This window comes from Cynocephalus volans, chromosome 10 (genome assembly GCF_027409185.1).
Source record: "Cynocephalus volans isolate mCynVol1 chromosome 10, mCynVol1.pri, whole genome shotgun sequence".
Taxonomy (NCBI): Eukaryota; Metazoa; Chordata; class Mammalia; order Dermoptera; family Cynocephalidae; genus Cynocephalus; species Cynocephalus volans.
Window position 1 is genome coordinate 109,360,226 of NC_084469.1, and position 21,760 is coordinate 109,381,985.

A 21,760-nucleotide genomic window follows, 5' to 3' on the forward strand; every position below is an offset into this window, starting at 1 on the left:
AACATGAAGAGGTCCTGGGTCCCCTTCCCCCGCCTCCTCCAGAGGGTACTGACAGTGAAACAACCCACCAGTCTTACTCAGCTCTCCCCAGGTGTGCTCGTACTTGCGTGTGTGCATGTATGTGCGTGTGTGCTTGCGTGTGTGTGTCATTCTGTCCAGTTCTCTCACCTTTGCAGCTTTGCATACCCACTGACACAGTCAAGGTCCCTCACTGCCCCAATTTACAGCTGTACCCACCTCTCTCCCGTCTTCACCCTGCCCTTAACCCCTGGCAATGCCTGGCCCATCCTCCTCTGTCACTTTGTCATTTCAAGGTCACATCAGTGGGATTGCACAGTATGTAACCTTCTGGGATGGTTTTCCCCCTCCGGCATGGTGCCCTAGAGTGTCACGGGGGACTGTGTCGCCGAGCATAATGGTGTTTTTGATGCCATGCACGAGGGTCAGTCTGGGGAACATTTCTCTCTCCAAATGGCACCACTGTTCTGGCTGAAGGATGCTCATGCCATGGTGGGCAGCCCAAGGGTCTCAACTGTGGCACATCTCAGGACCTGGACTTCTGTCCCTGTTACCAGCCATGCTCACCTGGGGCCCCTGCACCCCCTGACGACTGACCCCTTTCCACCTTCCTTTCCATAGTTAGACGTCGTCCTGGAGACCAACCTGGCTACCATCCGGGTGCTGGAAAGCGTGCAGAAGAAACTCTCACGCATGGCACCCGAAGACCAGGAGAAGTTCCGGCTGGACGACTCCCTGGGGGGCACGTCAGAAGTGATCCAGCGGCGCGCCATCCACCGCATCTACGGCGACAAGGCCCCAGAGATCATCGAGAGCCTCAAGAAAAACCCCGTCACTGCTGTCCCAGTCGTCCTGAAAAGGTGTCCTCTGGCTGCGGCCATTCCACCCTGCCGTAGGGAGCCCCCAGGGAGCTCATTAATGCTGTTTGCCCACAGGTCTTGTTGGGAGGGGGGTCCCTGGCATGTTTTCTGTCTTCCCTCATCTCCCTGCTGCACTCCTGAGAGGAGAGCACTGTGAACGTTTGTCTGTGTCCTTCTAGGACTCTCTGCCATGCACACAATCATATCCGGACATGTAAATAGCTACTCTGAGACACAAATGGGACCGGTCTGTATTGTAGCTTGCTTTTCACTTAATAGCACATCTCAGGGACTTCCTGTACTAGCAAATAGGTATTTGTTAAGCAGCTCCCGTCGCACAGCTGGTGTGCTCGGCCCCAGGTTCCCGAGTTGAGGGAGGCAGGCACGGTCCCTTCTCTTGCAGGGCTCACATTCCAGTGAGGGAGCCTGGGGAGTGCTTGGGACCTGGGGGGGGTCTTTTCACCTTCCCTCTTTGACTCAGCACAGAGCCTGCTGCATAGACCACACAGGGAGCTGGCCGGCCTGAGTTTTGGCCATCCGTGGTCCAGTCCGGGAAGCAGACAGGCTTGCCCTGTACAGGGCTGGGTTGTCCCTGGCACTGAGCCCCTCCCACCCCTACAGGCTGAAAGCCAAGGAGGAGGAGTGGCGGGAGGCCCAGCAGGGCTTCAACAAGATCTGGCGGGAGCAGTATGAGAAGGCATACCTCAAGTCCCTCGACCACCAAGCTGTGAACTTCAAGCAGAACGACACCAAGGCCCTGCGCTCCAAGAGTCTGCTCAATGAGATCGAGAGCGTCTATGATGAGGTGAGGTGTCCGCGCCTAAGGTTAGGGCTGACCAGGTAGGTCCTGGTGCCTACAGGCAGGTTGCTGGGTCTCCATGTGTCTGTTTCACTGGTGGTTAGGTGGGGTTGCTGGCATTGCCCTTGCAGGGCTGTGTATGGGTGAGGGTTAATGTTCCTTTGGCACCCAGCCTGGTCTGGCACAGCAAGAGGATCTGTGACTCTGCTGTTGTCAGGAAAGGTTCCTCCCTCCCTCCCCATGGGAGTGGCTGGACTCTGGCTTAGGTGACCAGTTACAGCAGGTTTCGTCTCTTATCACTGACTATGACCGTGCCAGGTACTGTCAGTGCCCTCACAAGGAATAGCTCATCTGACCTTGCTCACAAACCTTCCTATGCAGTTCCATTATTCTCCTGATTTTACCATTGGAGAAACTGAGGCACAAGAGGTTGCCCCTGGCCAAGGCAGTTCTCAGGAGACCAGGGTTCGGGGTCGTCGGATCTGTCTGACCCTGGGGCTCTGCCTCCCGCCGGGTACTCTCGGCAGGCTTGGTCTGCTCAGGTTCATGTTCTGAACTACAGAATGGAGGCGAGCTGGGCCTTTCCAGAAACGTGTGTGGGAGTTCCCCACGTGCAGGAGCCTGAGGTGGGAAGCTTGGCAGGAAGGTGACGGCCGTTGGACATGGAAGCAGCCAGTTGTCAGGGAGGGCGGCCAGAGCTCCAAGGAGGTGCCAGGGAGGGGACACTGCTCCCTGGATGGTGGGCAGATCACCAAGGGAGCTGCATCGTCAGCTGAGTGCCCACCTGCTCCTCTCCTGTATTCCTCACCTAACTTTGCGCAGTGAGCAGTTGTACCTCTTCTCACGGTCAGAAGTCAAGGGCAGAGGAACCAGGCTGCTGGCCTGAGGTCTCCCAGCTTGTGGGTGACACACAGCCGGGCAGGCCGTCTCCACCCAGAGCTTGGATGACTTTGGAGACTGCCCAGGGTGCCAGCCCCAGAGGCTCCTCCCTCCTTCAGCCTCCTTCCCCTTGGGCTGCCCTCGCCCTGCAGGGGCCTATCCCACGGCTAGTCTGCCTTCCTCACTCCAGCCCTTGGGTGCCCAAGACCCCCTGTGAGATTGGTGGTATCTGCAAAGTAGAGGAGGATGATGTGGTCCTCAAGACCCACCCTTGTTGCTGCTGAGTTCCCCAGCTCCTTTCCTGGCTGTGGGGGGCCCAGGCGCTCAGTTGGCCCACACAGCCTGGCGGGTCCCTCCTTCCACAATGCAGTCAGCAAAGCACGGTGTGGATCACAGACGTTGGACCTCATTCCAAAAAGGACTCTAAAAGACTCTGGAGGGTGTTCGTGGCATAAATGAGACAGGGACCTAGGCAGCAGTAGGAAAGCTGCCCTGCAGACGAGGAGAAAGGAAATCTCGGGCTTCTGGAGAAAATCACATCTAACAAAGGAGTGCAACGTTTGATGAGAAGAAACATGACTTAACGTGCCCCAGAAAGCTGAGGCCCTGGCTGGGAGCCAGCATGGCAGCCCCTTTCATTCAGCAGATGTTGGAGGTGCCCCTCGGTGCGCCACCTAGGCTGGTGGCTGAGAGCTGAGGAAGACCTGGCATTACTCTCGGGAGCTCCCCACCTGCAAGGACAGCGTCCACATGCACCTTCCCCAAGAGCCTGGTGCCACCCAGAGAGGCACTGAGTCTGGGACAGACCGTTGGGGGTGGGGCTGGAGGAAGTAGTGATTGTCATTGGGTTTGGGGGAACAAGGGTCATTATCTGGAGATAAAAAAAAGACCCAGGAGAGGGGTGAGCCTGGGGACAAGGTTTTCTGGGGGAGAAAGCGCAGATGGGCATGTCCAAAGGCCCCACATACAGTGTGAGGCCGCTCGGCACCCCAAAGCATTGCAGGGAGGAGCATGGGGTGCCTGAGGGGCTGCAGGGTGGGGCCAGGGTCTTCTGAGTGCCTGGGACAACCTGGAGGGGCTTAGGCAGGGTGACCAAGTTCCTGTTGGCCACATTGCCCTGGACCCTGGGAGGAGAGTGGTTGGAGTGGGTTGGTGAATGGGAACGGGTGGGAGGCCTGGGCTGGTGACATGCTGGCAGGGACCCTGGAGGGCTGGAGTTGGGTGGGGAGTGGACAGAGGTGGGGGCTGTGGGGAGCTTGTGGTGATGGACTTGTACGGAGGGCCAAGGGAGGGGAGGGCTTTAGGTGTTAACAGTTGCAGGCCTTCTGGGGTGCAGCTGAGCACCTGTGAATGAAAGATGCTGTGTGTCCCCCTGACCCCAGAAGAGCTTGGTCTGGGCAGCCCCGGGTCAGCTGACATCAGGGGCCTGGGGGTGCTGTTCCCCCCGTTTCCCCTGGCCTCTAGGCGCTGCCATTGGTGGTGGGAGGTTGGCTTCATGGGAGGCTTCCCTGTGGAGAGCCACGGGCCCCATTCTGGTCCCAGAACTGGGCTGAACCCCAGACCTAAGAGTGACACTGTTAGGAACCCTTGCCAGCCCTTGGCCCACCATCTTGGATTCTCCCAGCTCTACCATCTGGGGTCCTGTGACTTGTGTCTGCCTAGCTTTTGGGTAGGGGACTGGGAATAAGGAGGCCATACAAGAGGTTGAGGCAAATGATCCATGTCCCCCAGACCCTGCTGTATCACCAACAGTGGTTGCCCCTCGCTGGGCAGTGCACGTCTGCACTGGTGGCCTGGCAGTTTGGGGACGGGTGAGGATCCTCTTGGCGCTGGGTTGTTTCCACCTAAAGCCGCCCCGTCCTCCCCACAGCACCAGGAACAGCACTCGGAGGGCCGGAGCGCGCCCTCCAGTGAGCCACACCTGATCTTCGTGTATGAGGACCGGCAGATCCTGGAGGATGCGGCGGCCCTGGTCAGCTACTACGTGAAGCGGCAGCCAGCCATCCAGAAGGAGGACCAGGGCACCATCCACCAGCTCCTGCACCAGTTCGTGCCCAGCCTCTTCTTCTCCCAGCACCTGGACCTGGGGGCGTCTGAGGAGTCAGCCGATGAGGACCGGGACAGCCCCCAGGGGCAGAGTGTGGACCCTGGCGAGCGCAAGAAGCCAGTGCCGGGGCCACAGAGCAGCCCCTCGGAAGAGAAGGGGGCCTTCGGGGATGCGCCGGCCACCGAGCAGCCACCGCCCCCGCCGGCACACAAGCCCCTGGACGATGTCTACAGCCTCTTCTTTGCCAACAACAACTGGTACTTCTTCCTGCGTCTGCACCAGACCCTGTGCTCGAGGCTCCTGAAGATCTACCGCCAGGCGCAGAAGCAGCTCCTGGAGTACCGGACCGAGAAGGAGAGGGAGAGGCTGCTCTGCGAGGGCCGCAGGGAGAAGGGCAGCGACCCCGCCATGGAGCTGCGACTCAAGCAGCCGAGTAAGGCTCCCACTGCAGCGCCCAGGGCTTGGGGTCAGAGCTTGTGACCAGAAATGTCCTGTTGCATTTCTTTCTGACTTTTCGTTATCCAGATTTGGGATTTTTTCTGGATTTGGGAATATTTGTATTGTACTTACTGGCTGAGCATCCCTAATCCGAAAATCTGAAGTGCCCCAGTGAGCGTTACCATTGAGTGTCATGTTGGTGCTTAAAAAGTTTCAGAGTTTGGAGCTTTTCGGATTTTGGATTTTTGGATTAGGGATGCTCAATCTGTAATTATGTTATTTCAGATGGGAATTGCAGATGGGAAGTTGCCCACAGAGTACAGAGGTTCCCCTGTGCCCTTATCAGCAGTGGTGGCTCCTGCTGTAGGTGTAACACCCTGTCAGGACCAGGGAGCCGGCATCACCCGATGCCGCCAGCACAGCTGTTTCTCAGCAGCCTTCCCTGGGCATGTAAAGCCACCATGGTCGAGCTCTGTGTCACTCTTATTGCCGTCCCTGGTCATTTGGCCAAGCCACGTGTGCAGATTAGGTGGCCTCAATGGAGGGTGGCAGCGAACGCTGGCTGCTTGTGTTCCCTGGCCATTCAGATTCATCCAGTGCTGGCCGTGTGCATGTCGGGTCCTCAGTGAAGGCCATGCAGGGGGGTTTTTCTTGGGGCTCTGCCGTGTTGTGGCTGGGCTTGTGTGGATTCTCTCCGTCCTCCCAGGTGAGGTGGAGCTGGAGGAGTATTACCCGGCCTTCCTGGACATGGTGCGGAGCCTACTAGAAGGGAGCATTGACCCCACGCAGTACGAAGACACACTGCGCGAGATGTTCACTATCCACGCCTACATAGGCTTCACCATGGACAAGCTGGTGCAGAACATCGCGCGGCAGGTGAGCAGGGCAGGCCTCGGCTGGGCTCGTCTGTCCCGCAGGCCTTTGGAAACCAGCCCTTTCTTTACTCCTGTCTGGGAGTGGGGTCCCATGATGGGCACAGCAAACCTTCCCTGTTGTTTTTTAATTGAGGTGAAAGTCCCATAACATAGAATCCACCATTTCGAAGTGAACAATTCTGTCCCGTTTAGCACATTCATGATGTTGTGCAACTACCCCTTCTGTCTAGTTCCAGAACATTCTTATCACCCCAGCGGAAAGCCTGTCAGCAGTCACTCCCCATCCCCCTCCTCCAGCCTTGGCAACCACTGATCTGCTCTCTGTCCCTATGGCTTTGCCTGTTCTGGACATGTTGTGTTAATGGAGTCACACCTGATGTGGCCCTTGGTGTCTGGCTCCTTTCACTCAGCAGCATATTGTCTAGGTTCATATGACCCCCCGTTCAGCATGGATCAGGACTTCTTCACTCCTTTTCGTGGCCAATTACTATTCCACTATGTGGATAGCCACGTTCTTGTTCACCCATGCATCTGCTGGTGACGTTTAGTGTTGCTGACTTGCAGAGGTGGTTGAAGTGCTGCTGTGACCGTTACGTATGACTTTGAGTCCCTGTTGACAAACCTTCCTTGAGGGTAAATTGACAGCATGTAAAGAACCTTAGCCCACTTCTCCTTGGGGTAAGGATGGTCAGTGTTGTTCATAAGCCTTGGTGATAGGAGGAGCCAGAATCTGGCCACAGCCAGATGGCAGCAAGAGGAAATTGGTCACATAAGTATCAACAGCAAAAGCCCCAGATGAGTGGGTTGTGGTCCCAGGACGTGGGTCCAGCTTGGTTGCTACTGGAATTGTAGTTCACCATGACTTTTGTTTCCTGATTATCAATTAAGGCTGTTCCTTGTAAAGCTGAAAAGAAGCTGGGGAAAAAAAGTGTCATTACTCTCCTACCCAGAGGTGGTTATGAGAAACATTTCAGGAAAGGCATTTCCTCCCAGGTTTAAAGATCTCTTATTGAAGTAGAGTACACGTATAGAAGGGTGCCCACATCCAAAGCAGGCGGCTCAGTGGGTTTCCACAAAAGGAACATCATGACCGGCACCCCGAATCCCCTCCCAGTGCCCTGCCCCCCCAGGCACCCACACCTAGATTTCTACACTGCGGTAGCTTCCTGGTTCTGAGCCACGTGTAAATGGCAGAACACGGTGTCTGGCTGCGTTACTCACTCTGTGACTCCTCTGTGTCAAGATGCTCCTGGCTCCATCGTCTTCACGCCTGCTGAGGATTCCAGGAACAAACCTACTTTTTGTCTGTGGATTTGTCCGCCTGTCTTCCCAAGGATGGAGGTGGGATGGTGTCCCTGTGGGCTGTTAGGAGCAGCACTGTGAGTCCCCTCATGGACTTCCATGCACATCTCAGCTGCTGCCCCCCAGGGTGGGGCGCAGGCAGCTGTGTCCAGCATTGATGGAAGCTTCTGGGTTTCTGGCTTGCTCCCACAGATGGCAGGCGAGGCTGCACTCTGTCTCCTCTCCATGTCAGCTGGGTGTTGGTGGGGTGTCATTGGGCCTCACGCTGCATTTTCTTGGTGGCTCATGAGGTTGAGGCCTTGTCCCTTTGTGGCTGTTTGGGTGTCCTTGCTTGTGTGGAGCCTGTATGTCCCTGTGTCTCTCGAGTCTGCCTGTTCCCGTTGGTGACTGGGAGGCTTTGTGTCTTTGGCCACAAGGTCATATCAAAGCCAAGAGCTGAGTCATGACACCTTCACTGCTTTGTCTCCGGCTACCTCCACTTTCCCTCTGTGTGCCAGGAACGCATCTCCATCCTTCCCCCTCTCCATTGGCAGTAGTGACCACTCCGGCCACGTGATGGAGACATTGGCACAGAGCAACCTGGAGAGAGCACATCTAGGGCTCTGCTCACAACAGCAACATAGGGGACACCAGGGGCTGAGCACTGTGTTCCTGGGGTGGGCATCCCCAATGAACACAGCTCCAGGGACAGCAGCCTCTTTTGTAGCACCAGGAGTTTGGGCCAGATCAGGCACTTTGTTTAATGTTTTAAAAATAAAATCCCCCTTTCCACTAACATATTTTCTAGAACCTGTTAAGAAGAAAAACAAAAAAAGCAACCAAAGTGGAGCTGTTTAGGTGGAGTCAAAGTCGGAGCCTCTCTCTGCCTCGCGGTGGCTACACCAAACCCCATCAGCCACTGGTCCTGTTCACGCTGACATTTGTCATCTGCCCTGCCGAGATCTGTCTGAACTCTGGTTTTTTTTGTTTTTTTGTTTTGTTCTGTTTACCTCAATTTTTTAAAATTAGCGTTTCTGTTTTTTAGTAGTAGCAGCCAGTATTTATTGGGTACTTGCTGTGTGTCAGGCATCACAAGACCAGTGCATGTCCAGATGTCACATATTTGTTCCACAAAGTGACACTTGGGGAAGACGCTTGTAGTAGCCCCCAAGGTGTGTGGTCACCTGTGTAGGGCCCGTGCATGGTGGGGGCCTAACTCACCAGGCCCCTGCTGTGTCCATTGCTTCCTTCTTTGTGAACGTAAGGATAAAAGGGATTCAGGTATGTTTACAGCTGAACATCTAGGGAGAAACAGCCACCTGCAGTCACACCACTTTTAGATGATTACTATTCTCATTTGCACATTTCTTCCATGTCTTTTCTGTGTGTTTCTCATACACAGGCAGGGTTTGCTGGTGTGTCCTGGTTCAGTGTAGTCTTGTGTGATCTGGTTTTAGTCTGGATTTGGTCTGGTCTGGCTTGGTGTGTTCTGGTTGTAGCCTGGTCTGGTCTGCCTTGGTCTGGTTGGGTTCTGGTCTGGTCTGGTCTGGTCTTGGCCTGGTCCACACACAGCACTGTGGTCACCCTGTGCAGCCCGTCAGGACCCTGGTCTTCATCCCCATATCATGGACTTCGCCATAGTGACATGTTTCTGGCCTTTGCCAACTTCCTCTTTGGGTGAGGCAGGGGCTCTGGCAGGAGGCGGGGTGGTGGCACCCACCTGCTCTCCCTCCCCACCAGCTGCACCACCTGGTGAGCGATGACGTCTGCCTGAAGGTGGTGGAGCTCTATCTGAATGAGAAGAAGCGTGGGGCCGCTGGCGGCAACCTGTCCTCCCGCTGCGTCCGCGCTGCCAGGGAGACCAGCTACCAGTGGAAGGCCGAGCGGCGCATGGCCGACGAGAACTGCTTCAAGGTGCGAGGCGGGCATCTTGGCCACGCACTGGGCTGGGGAGGGGGGTGGTGGAGGGATGGGCCGGGAGTGACGGCGTGGCCACTCGTGCTTGGCTCTGGAGTGGGCCTGGGCTGCACTTTGCTCTGCCTCTGGGTGGCCCAGGATGCCACGTGCTTTATTTACTGAGCCTCGAGACCTTAGGAGGCCACTGCAGAACTTGTGAGGTCCCTCAGTCCTACAAGGAAGCATCCGGGCCTTGCAGGATGGCAAAGGCAGGTTGCTGCTGTCCTTGTGAATTTGTCCTTTGCCAGCCCAGGCTGTTCCAGTGGCTTCAGGCTGTTTGTCTCCTTCCCCCTTCCCCAGGTGATGTTTCTCCAGCGCAAAGGGCAGGTGATCATGACCATCGAGCTCCTGGACACCGAGGAGGCCCAAACAGAAGACCCTGTGGAGGTCCAGGTGAGGAACTCAGCCCTACAGTCCACGCTGTGTGCATGCCACAGGCAGCGGCTCCCACTGCGAGAGACCCATGCACAAGCCAGCCAAGCGCAGACCACGCTGTGCAGTTGCACTCTCTAGGATGGGAGTCACCTCCCTCCCCACACCAGATGACTCCTCAGGAGCAAGCAGGGTGTGTCCCAGGGCAGGAGGCAGGATGAGAGCCAGGCCACCTTCCCCTGGGCCCTGGCTCCCTCTCCAGGGCATCCCCTCCGTGTGTGATCCCTGCACTCCCGGTGTCTCCACTCTGGGCTGGGGTGCTGATCCCTGATCACCAGGAGACTATCCACATGGCCCAGGCTCCAAGTCACACATTCTGCTGGGGCAGACGTTTCCACACCCAGATGACAGTTAAACACAGACTTGTAGGTGTCCCCACGGCAGGCACAAAGACACCTGGGGATCCTTGCCCGACCCTCATGACCCCCCTTCCTTCCTTTCGTCTGCAACTCGTGTGTCTTTCCCTCCCCATCACCTGTGGCAGGTCCAGTTGTGTGTGTTTACTAGCTTGGTGACTATATTCATTCCCTGGGGTGCCACAACAAATGGCCACAAACCAGTTGGCTTCAAATAATAGGAGGCCAGAAGTACCAAATCAAGATGTTGATGGGGCCATACTTCCTCCGTATTAGTCCATTTTTGTTGCCATAACAGAATACCTGGAACTGGGTGATTTATAAAGAAAAATGACATTTATTGCTTACAGTTTCTTAGGCTGAGAAGTCCAGGGAACACAGCTGGTGAGGGTCTTGGTGGTGGCAACAGTGAACCAGGGGTCTCATATTGCAAGTTGGTGGAAGCAGAGAGAGCAAGAGAGGCAGACTCTCTTCTCTCTCCTTTTAAAGCCCTCAGAACTATGCCCCTGACCACCATTATTAATCCATTCACTGCTGCACAGTCCTATGATCAATCACCTCTTCAAGACTCCACCTTTCAATCACCGTAATAGGATTTCCCACCCTCTTAACAGTTGCAGTGGGGGCTAAGTTTCTAATACATAAAACTTGGGGGGCACAGTTCAAGTTTCAGTGAGTTTTGGGGGGACATAATCCAGTCCACTACACCCTCTAACGCCTCTAGGGGAGGATCCTTCCTGGCCTACAGCTTCTGGGCTCCAGGAGTTCCTCTGCTTGTGGCCGCATCACTCCAATGCCTGCCTGTCTCTGTGTGGCCGTCTTGCTGTGCATGTGTGTTTTCCTTTCTCTCACAAGGACACCAGTCATTGGATTTAGGGCCCACCCTACTGCATGATGACCTCATCTTAACTAATCACATCTGCAAAGACTCTATTTCCAAATAAGGTCACTTTTACATGTACCAGAGGTTAGGACTTGGACATGTCTATCTGGGGGACAGCATTGATCCCATAGGATCAGCTCAGTCCAACTTCCCCGAGACATTCAGGTCTCAGCACCAAAAATCCCCATGTGCTGAGAACACCATCAGTCCAGGACAAACCAGGGTGGTTGGTCTCTCTATGTGCTCAGCTCTCCTTGGAGCCACTCTGTAGACAAATAAGTAAAATATACATCGGAAATACGAGTTCTGCTGCTGCCTTTTTGTCTTTAACCGAAGTGGCTGGGATCTGTGAAGCAGGAGCTAGAACAGCGTGTCTGCGCAGGAGCTTTCTATTTGGGAAAGCCAAAAGGTGGCCATATGTCTGGGGTGCCAGCCACTGGGTGCAAGCCTAGTGAGCCCCAAGCCCCCTACAACAGCCAGGACTCCCCCTGCCACCCACCCCCTCACAGCCTCCCCATCTCCCTCCCCGCCCCGGACTCTTGGGCCACAGGACTCTCCACACAGGAAACACTTTCAAAACAAATGAGTGTGGGGGCCTGCGTTCCCTACCCTTTCTAGAAGTTTCCAGGAAATGTGGTCTTATTTAGCTTGAGTCTGGAAGAGGCTTTGGCTTCAACAGGGTGGTGAGCAGATGAAAGGGACACTGCAGGCCATGCCAACGCCCCCCCCAAGCCTGGAACCCACCCTCTATGTGAGGAGGCCCCATCCCCTGGGACCCCCTGTGTGAAGTTATCACGTGACAGAGTAGTCATTACCCAGCCTGGGTGTATCCACCTAAGCATGAAGTGCTAATTCCGTGAGTGTCTGGACTGTGGCCTGGCTGTGCATGTCCCGCCATAGCTGGATCTGGTGGATTCCATCACAGATCAGGATCCTCAGCAGCTGCTTCCCTGCTCATGCTTTGGGGGTGGGGGCACGAATCTCCCAGGAGCCCCTGAGCTCTAGTTGTTGGGAAGTCACCAGCTGTGTCTCTTCTGCCTGCAGCACCTGGCTCGGTACGTGGAGCAGTACGTGGGGACGGAGGGCGCATCCAGCTCGCCCACTGAGGGCTTCCTCCTGAAACCTGTGTTCCTGCAGAGGTGAGAGGACCCCTTCAGCTCAGGCAGGGCTCTTTATGTAGTGCCCCCCCACTGCCAAGTTGACCATCTTTGAGGCTGGACAACTGTGTGTTCTCCATCTGGGAGCAGTTACTGCGCACCTGATGCGTACTGAGGAGTGGCCCTGCCCTCTTGAGGCTCTGGAGTGAGCAGTCATCCCAGGATGGGGCGGCGTGGGGGGGGGGCCCCACAACAGAGGCCCCTCCCCATAGTGGGGCTCCCCCAAAACCGCCAGCCAAGACCCCAGGGGGAGTGGGTGGCAGTGTGAGCACCTGGCCCTGGGCTTCCATGGCCTAGAGGGAGATGCTGCTGGAATTGGCAGGATCCAGAGGTGGGCGGGCCAAAGCCCCAAGCACCTGGGGCTGGGTTGGGCTGGCGGTGCCGGGTTTTCAGAGTTGGGTGGCAGTTCTTGTTGCTGCAGTTGGCGTCTCCCTGCCCTGGGAGGTTGCCCATCTTGCGATGTTCACGGGCCACAGGGTTTCCTAGTCTTCAGACTCTGCTTCCTGTTGGGCCTTAGGCACTGGAGGCTGAGAGCCAGTGCCCACCGCCTCCTCTCGCCCCCAGGAACCTCAAGAGGCTCCGCCGCCGGCAGTGTGCACAGGCGCGGGCCCTGCGCGGTGAGGCCAGGAGCTCCTGGAAGCGGCTCGTTGGTGTGGAGAGTGCCTGTGACGTGGACTGCCGCTTCAAGCTCGGCACCCACAAGATGGTGTTCGTCGTCAACTCCGAGGACTGCGTGTACCGCCGTGGGGCCCTCTGCCGGGCCAAGCAGGTGCCAGCCCCTGCCGCATCCTGGGGGGCCTGGGCTGCCTTGACTCCCCTCAGCTGGAGTCCTGGAGACCCTGGGTTCAGCCCTCACCGTCCAGGGGGTGCCTGAACTCCCCTGATGCCTCAACCTCCCAACCCCCCCCCCCCCACAGGTGCAGTCCCTGGTGCTGCTGCGCCACCACCAGCACTTTGAGGAGTGGCATGGCCGCTGGCTGGAGGACAACGTGACGGTGGAGGCAGCCAGCCTGGTGCAGGACTGGCTGATGGGTGAGGAGGACGAGGACATGGTGCCCTGCAAGACGCTCTGCGAGACAGCACACGTGCACGGCTTGCCTGTCACCCGCTACCGTGTGCAGTACAGTCGCCGCCCGGCTTCGCCCTGATGGGCATGGAGCTCCCACGTGCCCTCAGCCTCTGCAGGATGCTTTCATGAATGACCTGGGGGAGCCTCTGCCACCTGCCCTGCTGCTGTGGGACAATGCACTCCAGAGCAGGACACCGCCTGCCACTTGGCCCCTCAGCTTCATGGGGCCTGTCCTGTGCCAAACCCGAAACCCCTGGGGCACTTGACCCCTGGGGGGGCTCAGCCCCCACCTCAAGAGGGGGGATGGGTGCGCTGGCCAGGGAACAAGTGAGCACGACTACACACCTGCCCGGCCGTGTGCACCACTCTGCCAAGTTCCCAGGTGGGTGGCACCGCAGGTCCTCATGTTCCTACAGTGTCTTGGAAAAGTCACAGGTGATGACACATAACGTGTGCACTTGGGAGGGGGTTGGCAACCAAGAGACCCTGATGGGGAAGGAGGGGTCCTGGGTGGACCTGCTTGAAAAGCAAGTCCTTTCTGAGCATTCTGAGAGCTGCCAGAAACGTTGTCTGAAGGTTTGGGCATCTCAGTCACTTCAAAAGTGAGGAGAGCCCTTCAGGCACACCCTTGGGATCCCACCTTGACATCCAGACCTGGAGCAGGCGGATGGTGACTTGGAAGACCCCACTGTGCATAAAAGAGATGCCAAACCCCATGTCGATGTGGCAGCCGGACTCTGGGTCCAGGAGAATTGGCCCACATTCCCGTTGAACTCACGTGGCCCACCCTGGGAGGGCCCGTGGGTGTGGTCGTGTGCCCAAGGCGGATGTTCTACAAATACATATGTAGCACACGCACATATTTATTCCTTTGCGCTCTCTTAGTGGTTGTACTTTCTGCAGCAGCCAGTCCCGCAGCTTCTTGGGGCTGAGATCTCCTCATGGAACTTGGCGAGTCCACCCTGACACTGCTGTTCCTAAAGCCCCCACCCAAGCTGCATAGCACCTACCTACCCTGAGACCCACGTGGGGCCAGCCCAACTGCTCCATGGATCGTTTTTTTCCCTTTGTGAGGGGCTGAGTTGACTGTTCCTCAGAGGCATCCATGGCTTTTTGTGCCAAGAATCCCACGCAATTGGGGCTGGAGACCAGCCCTTTAAACCTCTTCCCCCGCAAGATCCTCTGGCAGCCTCTCACCTAGAGCCGGCCCCACAAACAGGTGGGACCCAAACAGCTCTTGTGCTGGATCCTATCCTCAGCCACAGCCCTCACCCTCCTGCAGCAGAGCTGTGCCAAACTCAAGGTTCTGAGAAGTGGAAAAGTTTCTGGAAGTTTCCCATGGAACTGGAGGCTCCCACACTTTTGATTCCAGCCCTGGGGGATTCTGAGGCCATCGCTCCTGCCCAGGGTTTCCTCCCCATGTTATCTCACATATAATGCAGACACTTTGTACTCATCCTTGTTTTCTAAGAAAGGAATTAATTTATCATCAGGATTCCTGAACCAGACCTTCCAGGCAGCCAGCAACCCTCGCCGAGCCCACAGCCCTGTCTGTGCCTCACCTCTCTCCAGTGGAGCCCTGCAGGCCTGGGGTGTGGCCAGAGACCCCTCTGAGTCCCTCCCCAAGGCGCCTGTCTCCCCACCAACCCCAACCCTGCATGCTTCTAGGGAGCATCTCTTCCATTTTTGAGGGATTCCTGTTCTGGGGCTTGCCCTTTCTCTGCAGCTGTTCTGAATGTAGTTTTCCTTTTCTATTTATTTGCACATTAAAGTTAAATGCTGATGTAAAGCCATGAGGTTCTGCCAGTATCTCCTGTGAGAATCAGTGACTCCTCGCCTGGACCCAGAGTGAGCGAGTGTCCGCATGTGCCCACCTGGCACCTGGAAGTCCCAAAGCACCGACAAGCCCTCCCTGCAGGGCAGCCCCTGGGATGGCAGAGCCTGGCCCTGCCCAGCCGCAACAGGGGAGTGTTTTCTAGAATATTCTTTCCCAACTCAGTATTCACATTCAGTAGAAATGAGATGTGTTGTGCATTAAAAGACACAGTGTCTTGTTCTGAGTTTCCTGTGCCCAGCCTGTGTGTCCCACTGCCCCTGGAACCCTACATACTGAGGGTTGCACCTGCCAAATGCACAAAACCACCCACTGTGCTCACCGCACCCCCACCCCCACCCCAGCCGGGCCCTGCCCTCCTCTCACTCCCCTCCTGGTCTTTGTCATCCCTATGTCTGCATCTTTGGGCCAGATCACACTCCCCTCCCCCACCCCGTACCTGCCTCCAGGTAGCAGGAGCCCACAGCTCTGTTCGCCTCCTGGCTGGTGCCCCTTGAGGCTTGCAGGGTGGAGCTGGCTGGCCCCTCAGCCGCGTCCCTTCTCTTTGCCTCCTCTCAGTGTGGGCTTGCCCGCCCTCTCCCAGGAGTTGACCCCAACCTCCATGAGTGGCTGCTGCTGCCTCCCAGGGACCCGTGTGCTCCCCGCACACCTGAGCTGCCCTAGCAGCATCCACCACACCCTGACCACCAGAGGGTTAGGGCCCCCGGGAGTTATGTGGACGAGGCTGGATGCTGTCCCCAATTTCCTTCTGCCTCGAGCCCAACCCTCGAGTTGGGGGTGTCCAGGGCCCTCTCTGGCCTTCCTTGGTCAGGCATGCTTGGAGGAGAGGCCATAGGGTGGCATCAGTGACCACTGCGGCTCCCAGGAAAGGTGCCGATGCCAGGAGGGCAGACAAAGAGCAGTTCTCTGCGGTGGCCTCTAGGATTCCAAACCCCAGTCAACACACCCCGAGGAGTCCCCTGCCCACAACTGGGCAGGGTCTGTAACCTCGATGAAGTGACACAACATGAGATTGGAGGAGGGGTCACCTGCTGGCCCCTAAAGTCATCATGCTGGGGAGGGGGCCATGTGGCAGGGAACGGCAGGTGGGACCTCAGAGCTACCACCACCAGGACCCAAATTCTGCCAACAGCCATGTGCGCTCAGAAGAGGACACCGAGCTGCAGCTGAGGACACAGCCAGTGATGCCTTGATTGCAGCCTCATGAGACCCTGGGCAGAGGAACCAGCCTGCCAGGCCTGGACCCCTGACCCACGGAAGTGTGAGGCCCTGAAGGTGTGTTCTGTATGCCCCTGCGTTTGTGCTTGTGCATTACACAGCAATGAAGGAACAGACCTGATTACAGCAGTCTTGGGGCCTGTGGCCCAGCACCTCCCTTCAAGTACCTACGCAGAGGTGGCCGAGGTTCCTGGGAGCCCATGTGCCTGTGCTAGCTGCAGTACCAGATGGGCCCCCCTCCTGCTCCCCAAGAGTGTAGTGAGGGGGCGGGCATGTGACGCTTGGAGGAAGCAGTGGGGGGATGGGGTCCTGGGGGGACCCGTGAACACTTACTCTGTTGCTAGTGGGATGTTTATCATGTTGGCTGTTTGCAATGTATCACTAGCACTTCACACCCGATGTCATCGTGGAGGATGAAACTGACTTCTAAAAACCAAGTCGACCACAGTCCAGCAATCGCTGCTCCTTGGCATTGAAAAGGAGGTGAGAACTTGTGTCCACACAGAAATCTGCACACAGTGTTCCCAGCAGCCTTATGCATAATTGCCAAAACAAGGAAGCAGCCAAGATGGCCTTGAGCAAGTGACAAGATCAACTGTGGTGCATCCAGACCGTTAATTACAATTCAGCACTGAAAAGAAATGCCTGATCAAGTCATGAGGAGACGAACCTTAAATGTACATTACTAAGTCAAAGAAACCAGTCTGGAAAGCTACATCCTGTGTGATTCCAACCATCTGGAAAAGACAGAACTATGGAGACGGTAAAAAGGTCAGTCAGCTCAGATGGTTGGAGCGTGGTACTGATAACACCAAGGTCTAGGGTTCGATCCCTATACCGGCCAGCTGCCAAAACCAAAAAATATCAGTGGCTGCCAGGGATTTGGAGGAGGGAGGGCTGAACAGGTGGAGCACAGAAGATTTTTAGGACAGTGAAGCTATTCTGTATCATTCTATGACAGTGGACACGTGTCATTCTACATTTGACCAAACCCAGAGGATGTAAACACCAAGAGTGAATAAATGCAGACTATGGACTCTGGGCGATCAGGACGTGTCAGTGGAGGTTCATCTTACACACAAGCACACCACCCTGGTGTGGGGTGTTGAGAACGGGCGAGACTGTGCATGTGTGGGGGCAGGGGGGACATGAGAACTCTATGTTCCGCTCAGTTTTGCTGCAAACCTGAAACTGCTCTAGAAAATAAAGTTTAAAAAAAAGAAAAGCAAGGCTGGCCAGTTAGCTCACTTGGGAGAGTAGTGCTGACACCACCAGCGTTGAGGGTTCGGATCCCCATACTGGCCAGCTGCTGAAAAAAATCAAGCAAGTTGACCTAAAATCGGTCTCCTGGGTGTGGGTAGGATGGGCTGGGTAGAGGCCGAGTTCTCGGGAACGTGCCTGCACCTTCCTGGCCTTCCCTTTCCTTCCCTTCCAGGAGCTTTTGGAATCTGGGCTGGGCTCCCAGGCCCCACTGGAGGTTGTCGAGCCCCTTCTCCGTGTGACCCTGTGAGTGGAGCCCCAGCCCACGATGGTGCCAGTGAGCATAGAGATTCCGATTTGGGGCCCCAAATCAGAAGTGCTGGGAATCCAGAGTTGGGGGACCAAACCCTGGTTCTCCCATGGCCATCCATCCATGCAACCCTGGGCATGACTGTTGGCCCCTGGTGAGAGGGGCCGTGGCACCTCCTCTTGGGCTGGTCACGTGGGTTAACGTCTGCAGGGTGATGCCCAGCGGGAACGAGGGCAGGTGGCGGCACATCTGTGGGTGCCCATCTGGCTTCTAATGTGTTCACTGACTTTGATGTTTCAGTGAAGACTGTGAGGCAGGAGAGGTAAGGGGGCATAGGGATAGCACCAAGGGCTTCCGGGGGTCCTGAAGAGCTGGAGGGTGAAGCCACTGACTGTGTCTGTTTGCCACTTTTCTTACCATTTAAAATAACTTTTTTCTAATTGTGGTAAAACACACGTAACCTTAAATTATCAAACATTTAAAAATGTACAGTTCAGTGATGTTAAGTACATGCATATTGATGAGCGACCGTCACCACCGTCTGTCTCCAGAACTCTTCTTCATCTTGCAAATCTGAAGCTCTGTCCCCATGAAACACTCTCTGTCCCCCTCCCCAGCCCCCAGCAATCGCCATTCTACTTTCTGTCTCTGTGAATGTGACAACTCTAGGGATCTCCTATAGGTGGAATCATACAGTGTCTGTCCTGTGTGACTGGCCTGTTTCACCGAGCATAACGTCCTCAAGCCATTTTAAGGCTAAGAGTCTGCCGTTTTTAAAATGAATTTTTATGAGAAGTAACACACAGTACAGGAGATTTCAACAGTGCAAAGGAGCCCACGGAGAAGAGCAGGGGCCCAGGTTCCACTCCCCCAAGGCAATGATGCCTGCAATCCTCTGGGAGGTGGCTGGGCATTGCTTGTCCCCAACTGGGATGGTACCATCATCACAGGCGCCCTGCACCTTCATCTGCCCCCCCCAACCTCCCCACCCTTGTGCTGGGACACTGTCATTTCACAGAGGGGCTGCTGATGGACACTCCCCGCTCCCCCCAGTGCTGCCGTGAACATCCCTGGACAGATGTCTTCCTGTGTGTGTCTGTCATAAGTTCCCAGACACGAAACCCTTGAGTGTAAGGGGGTGTGCATCACAATTTCAAAGGGTAATCACCACACCGTCCTGCCCTGGGGACACTGAGCCGCTGGGGTGTCCCCCAGACTCTCCTGCCCGGATTTCCTGATCTGCTCACACTCAAGGTGGCAAGGGGTCCTGGGCCTGGTTTTCCTGTATCCTTGGACACTGATGTTGGTGGAAACTGCACAGAAATGGGGGAGATGCCTCTGGCTGAGACCCTGCCCTGTCCAGAGCTCGGTTTCCACTCCAATGCTGGAGGCTGACCCTGTCTAGGACTCTGCTCAGTCACTTCCTGGCTGGTCCCAGCATCCTTGAGTGTGTGACTAGATTAGGGCTTGTCATGGCAGGAAGTGGCCACATCAGACCCCCTCCTCCATCTCTAGTTCATTTTATCTTCCTCCACTCTCCCTGGCCGGGTCCTCCTGCTCCCAGACACCCCCACTCCACCCCCATGGCCCAGTTCTGACTACACAGGGGCCAAGAACCCCCAGGATGGGCATCCCTTCAGGGCAGTACAGGTCGAAGTCTCTGGGGCAGGGAGGGGCACCTGCCCCCTGAGCCTGTCTCCTCCTCTGCACAGCTGGCCTCCATCTGCTAGTGCAGGGACGGGGCTGGAGGAGGGAGGGCCTCCTGGGAGCGTGGCTTAGGAGCTCTGGCCTGGCTGCCTCTCCCAGTAGTCACCCAGTGTCACACCTAGGGACCCACGCTGAGGGCAGGCCGGGACAGGAGCAGAGGGGCTTCCAGAACTGGGGATGGATGCCTCTGAGGGGGCAACAGCCGGAATCCCCTTGTTCCCCGAGGACAGCACATGGTCAGCCTGGGGACTCTGGCTGGGGACCTCAGCTATCCTCAGCAGACCCCAGACTGGCAAGGCTCCTGTCTCTGCTCCTCACTTGGTTCCTGCCCAGGGGCTGGTGCTAGGGCCGCTGTAGCAGGGGATGGCGATAAGGCTGGGCAGCCCACACAGAGGACCTGGGGTACTTTGGGGGGTGTCACTCACCTGTTCTAGCCTCCAAGCCAGGGAGGCAGGGCTCTTCTTCTGCAGCCAGAGATAAGAAATGGGGTCGGGGGGGTCAGGAAGGGCTGAGAGCCCCTGATGGGGGGAGGGGTATGACCTGGAGGGTGGGGCTGCCATGAAAACTGGGGCTGCAGACGTGACTGGCCAGCAGGAAGTGGCCACTTGGCCCACAGATGCTTCCTGGGCTGGACAGTTGATGGAGGTGGGGGCTGCTCCCCTGCCCATCTTGCCGGCCCATCACCAGAACTGCCAGGAGGTGCCTCAGCAGGACTGAGTGACCCAGAGCCTCCTCCGCCCACACTCCGGGCCTCCCATGGGCTCGCTGGTGGGCACCAGGCCCGGTGGGTGTGTGGGGGCAGGGGCTGTGCCTTCCTGGCTTATCTCACCAGGCACCGTCTGCCCCTCCGCTGGGGCTCCGGAAGACAGGGGTGGGGGTCTGGCGAGGCAGGAAGCCCACGGCCGCAGCCCAGAGCAGCCAAGCCCAGCCCCACAGCATGCGGGGGCTCCAGCTGCTGTGGCCCTTGGCGCTGGGGCTCAGCCTGGCGGTTGGCACCCAGACCTCCAGCGACTACGACGAGGGCGGGAGTGCGGGAGGCAGTGATGGTGAGTGAGCCCAGCCCTGCTCTGCAGGATGTAGGGAGAGGGACATTGGAGATGGAGCTGGGGCCCAGGGCCACTGAAGGGGAGAAAGGGAACATGGGAGGCCTTCAGACCCACCCCACCTTCCACCCTGACCCCGTGGGGGTTGGTGATTTCCTTCAGTGGCCGTGTGCAGCTCCATCCCACCAGCCCACCCTAACCTTCCAGCACCGAGTGCCAGATGACGGGCCCAGGGCCGACCCCAGAGCCTCCATCGCCCCTGCCCACCTGTCCCTCAAGGCCGGGGAAGTGGCAGGGGCTGGCTGACGCCACCTCTCTCCCCCAGAAAGCACACTGGGGCCCTGGAACAGGACCAAGGAGTCGAAGCCCCAGCTCCCACCCCACCCACGCAGCTTCCCTGGCCAGCCCTGCACCAACGACAGCGACACGCTGGAGCTCCCAGCCAGCTCACAGGTGCTGCTGCTGGGCTGGGTGCCCACGCGGCTGGTGCCTGCCCTGTATGGGCTGGTCCTGGTGGTGGGGCTGCCTGCCAATGGGCTGGCGCTGTGGGTGCTGGCTACACGGGTGCCGCGGCTGCCCTCCACGGTTCTGCTCATGAACCTGGCGGCCGCTGACCTGCTCCTGGCCCTGGTGCTGCCACCACGGGTGGCCTACCACCTGCGGGGCCAGCGCTGGCCCTTCGGCGAGGCCGCCTGCCGCTTGGCCACAGCCGGGCTCTATGGCCACATGTATGGCTCTGTGCTGCTGTTGGCTGCCATCAGCCTGGACCGCTACCTGGCCCTGGTGCATCCCCTGCGGGCCCGCGTCCTGCGTGGACGGCGCCTGGCTACTGGGCTCTGCACGGCCGCCTGGCTCATGGCAGTCGCCCTGGCGCTGCCCCTGGCCCTGCAGCGCCAGACCTTCCGGCTGTCAGGTTCCGACCACATGCTGTGCCACGATGCACTGCCCTTGCATGACCAGGCCACCTACTGGCGGCCGGCCTTCACCTGCCTGGCACTGCTGGGCTGCTTCTTGCCGCTGCTGGTCATGCTGCTCTGCTACGGGGCCACCCTGCACACGCTGGCAGCCAGTGGCCAGCGCTACAGCTACGCGCTGAGGCTGACCGCGCTGGTGCTGGCCTCGGCCGTGGGCTTCTTTATGCCCAGCAACGTGCTGCTGCTCCTGCACTACTCGAACCCCAGCCTGGATGCCTGGGGCGACCTCTACGGCGCCTATGTGCCCAGCCTGGCAGTCAGCACCCTCAACAGCTGCGTGGACCCCTTGGTCTACTACTACGTGTCGGCCGAGTTCAGGGACAAGGTGCGGGCCGGGCTCTGCTGCTGGGTGTCAGAAGCCACCAAGGCCTCCAAGGCTTCAGGGGAGAGAAGCAGCCCAGGCACTCGCACCTCAATCCTGTGA

The 21,760-nt window shown here is 57.5% G+C and overlaps 2 protein-coding genes across 2 annotated transcripts in view; both read left to right on the forward strand.

Annotated features, from left to right (window-relative positions):
* Nucleotides 1–15,226, forward strand: part of SIN3B (SIN3 transcription regulator family member B) — a 42,969-nt gene extending 27,743 nt beyond the window's left edge. The window contains exons 11-19 of the mRNA XM_063112043.1: nucleotides 640–878; nucleotides 1,500–1,683; nucleotides 4,427–5,036; nucleotides 5,748–5,917; nucleotides 8,938–9,111; nucleotides 9,454–9,546; nucleotides 11,869–11,963; nucleotides 12,546–12,750; nucleotides 12,899–15,226. Of these exons, the coding sequence (XP_062968113.1) occupies nucleotides 640–878; nucleotides 1,500–1,683; nucleotides 4,427–5,036; nucleotides 5,748–5,917; nucleotides 8,938–9,111; nucleotides 9,454–9,546; nucleotides 11,869–11,963; nucleotides 12,546–12,750; nucleotides 12,899–13,129 (2,001 nt within the window). The 3' untranslated portion in view covers nucleotides 13,130–15,226. The remainder of the gene's footprint in view (nucleotides 1–639; nucleotides 879–1,499; nucleotides 1,684–4,426; nucleotides 5,037–5,747; nucleotides 5,918–8,937; nucleotides 9,112–9,453; nucleotides 9,547–11,868; nucleotides 11,964–12,545; nucleotides 12,751–12,898) is intronic.
* A 5,030-nt stretch (nucleotides 15,227–20,256) lies between these two features.
* F2RL3 (F2R like thrombin or trypsin receptor 3) lies at nucleotides 20,257–21,760 on the forward strand. Its single transcript, XM_063110064.1, has 2 exons — nucleotides 20,257–20,369; nucleotides 20,713–21,760. Exons 1-2 carry the CDS (start codon nucleotides 20,257–20,259, stop codon nucleotides 21,758–21,760), a joined length of 1,161 nt encoding a protein of 386 aa, XP_062966134.1.

Coding starts and splice junctions, on each gene's coding strand:
- F2RL3 (XM_063110064.1), top strand. CDS start 20,257: ATGCGGGGGCTCCAGCTGCTGTGGCCCTTGGCGCTGGGGCTCAGCCTG. Junction 20,370..20,712: donor GCGGGAGGCAGTGATGGTGA/GTGAGCCCAGCC, acceptor GCCCTGGAACAG/GACCAAGGAGTCGAAGCCCC.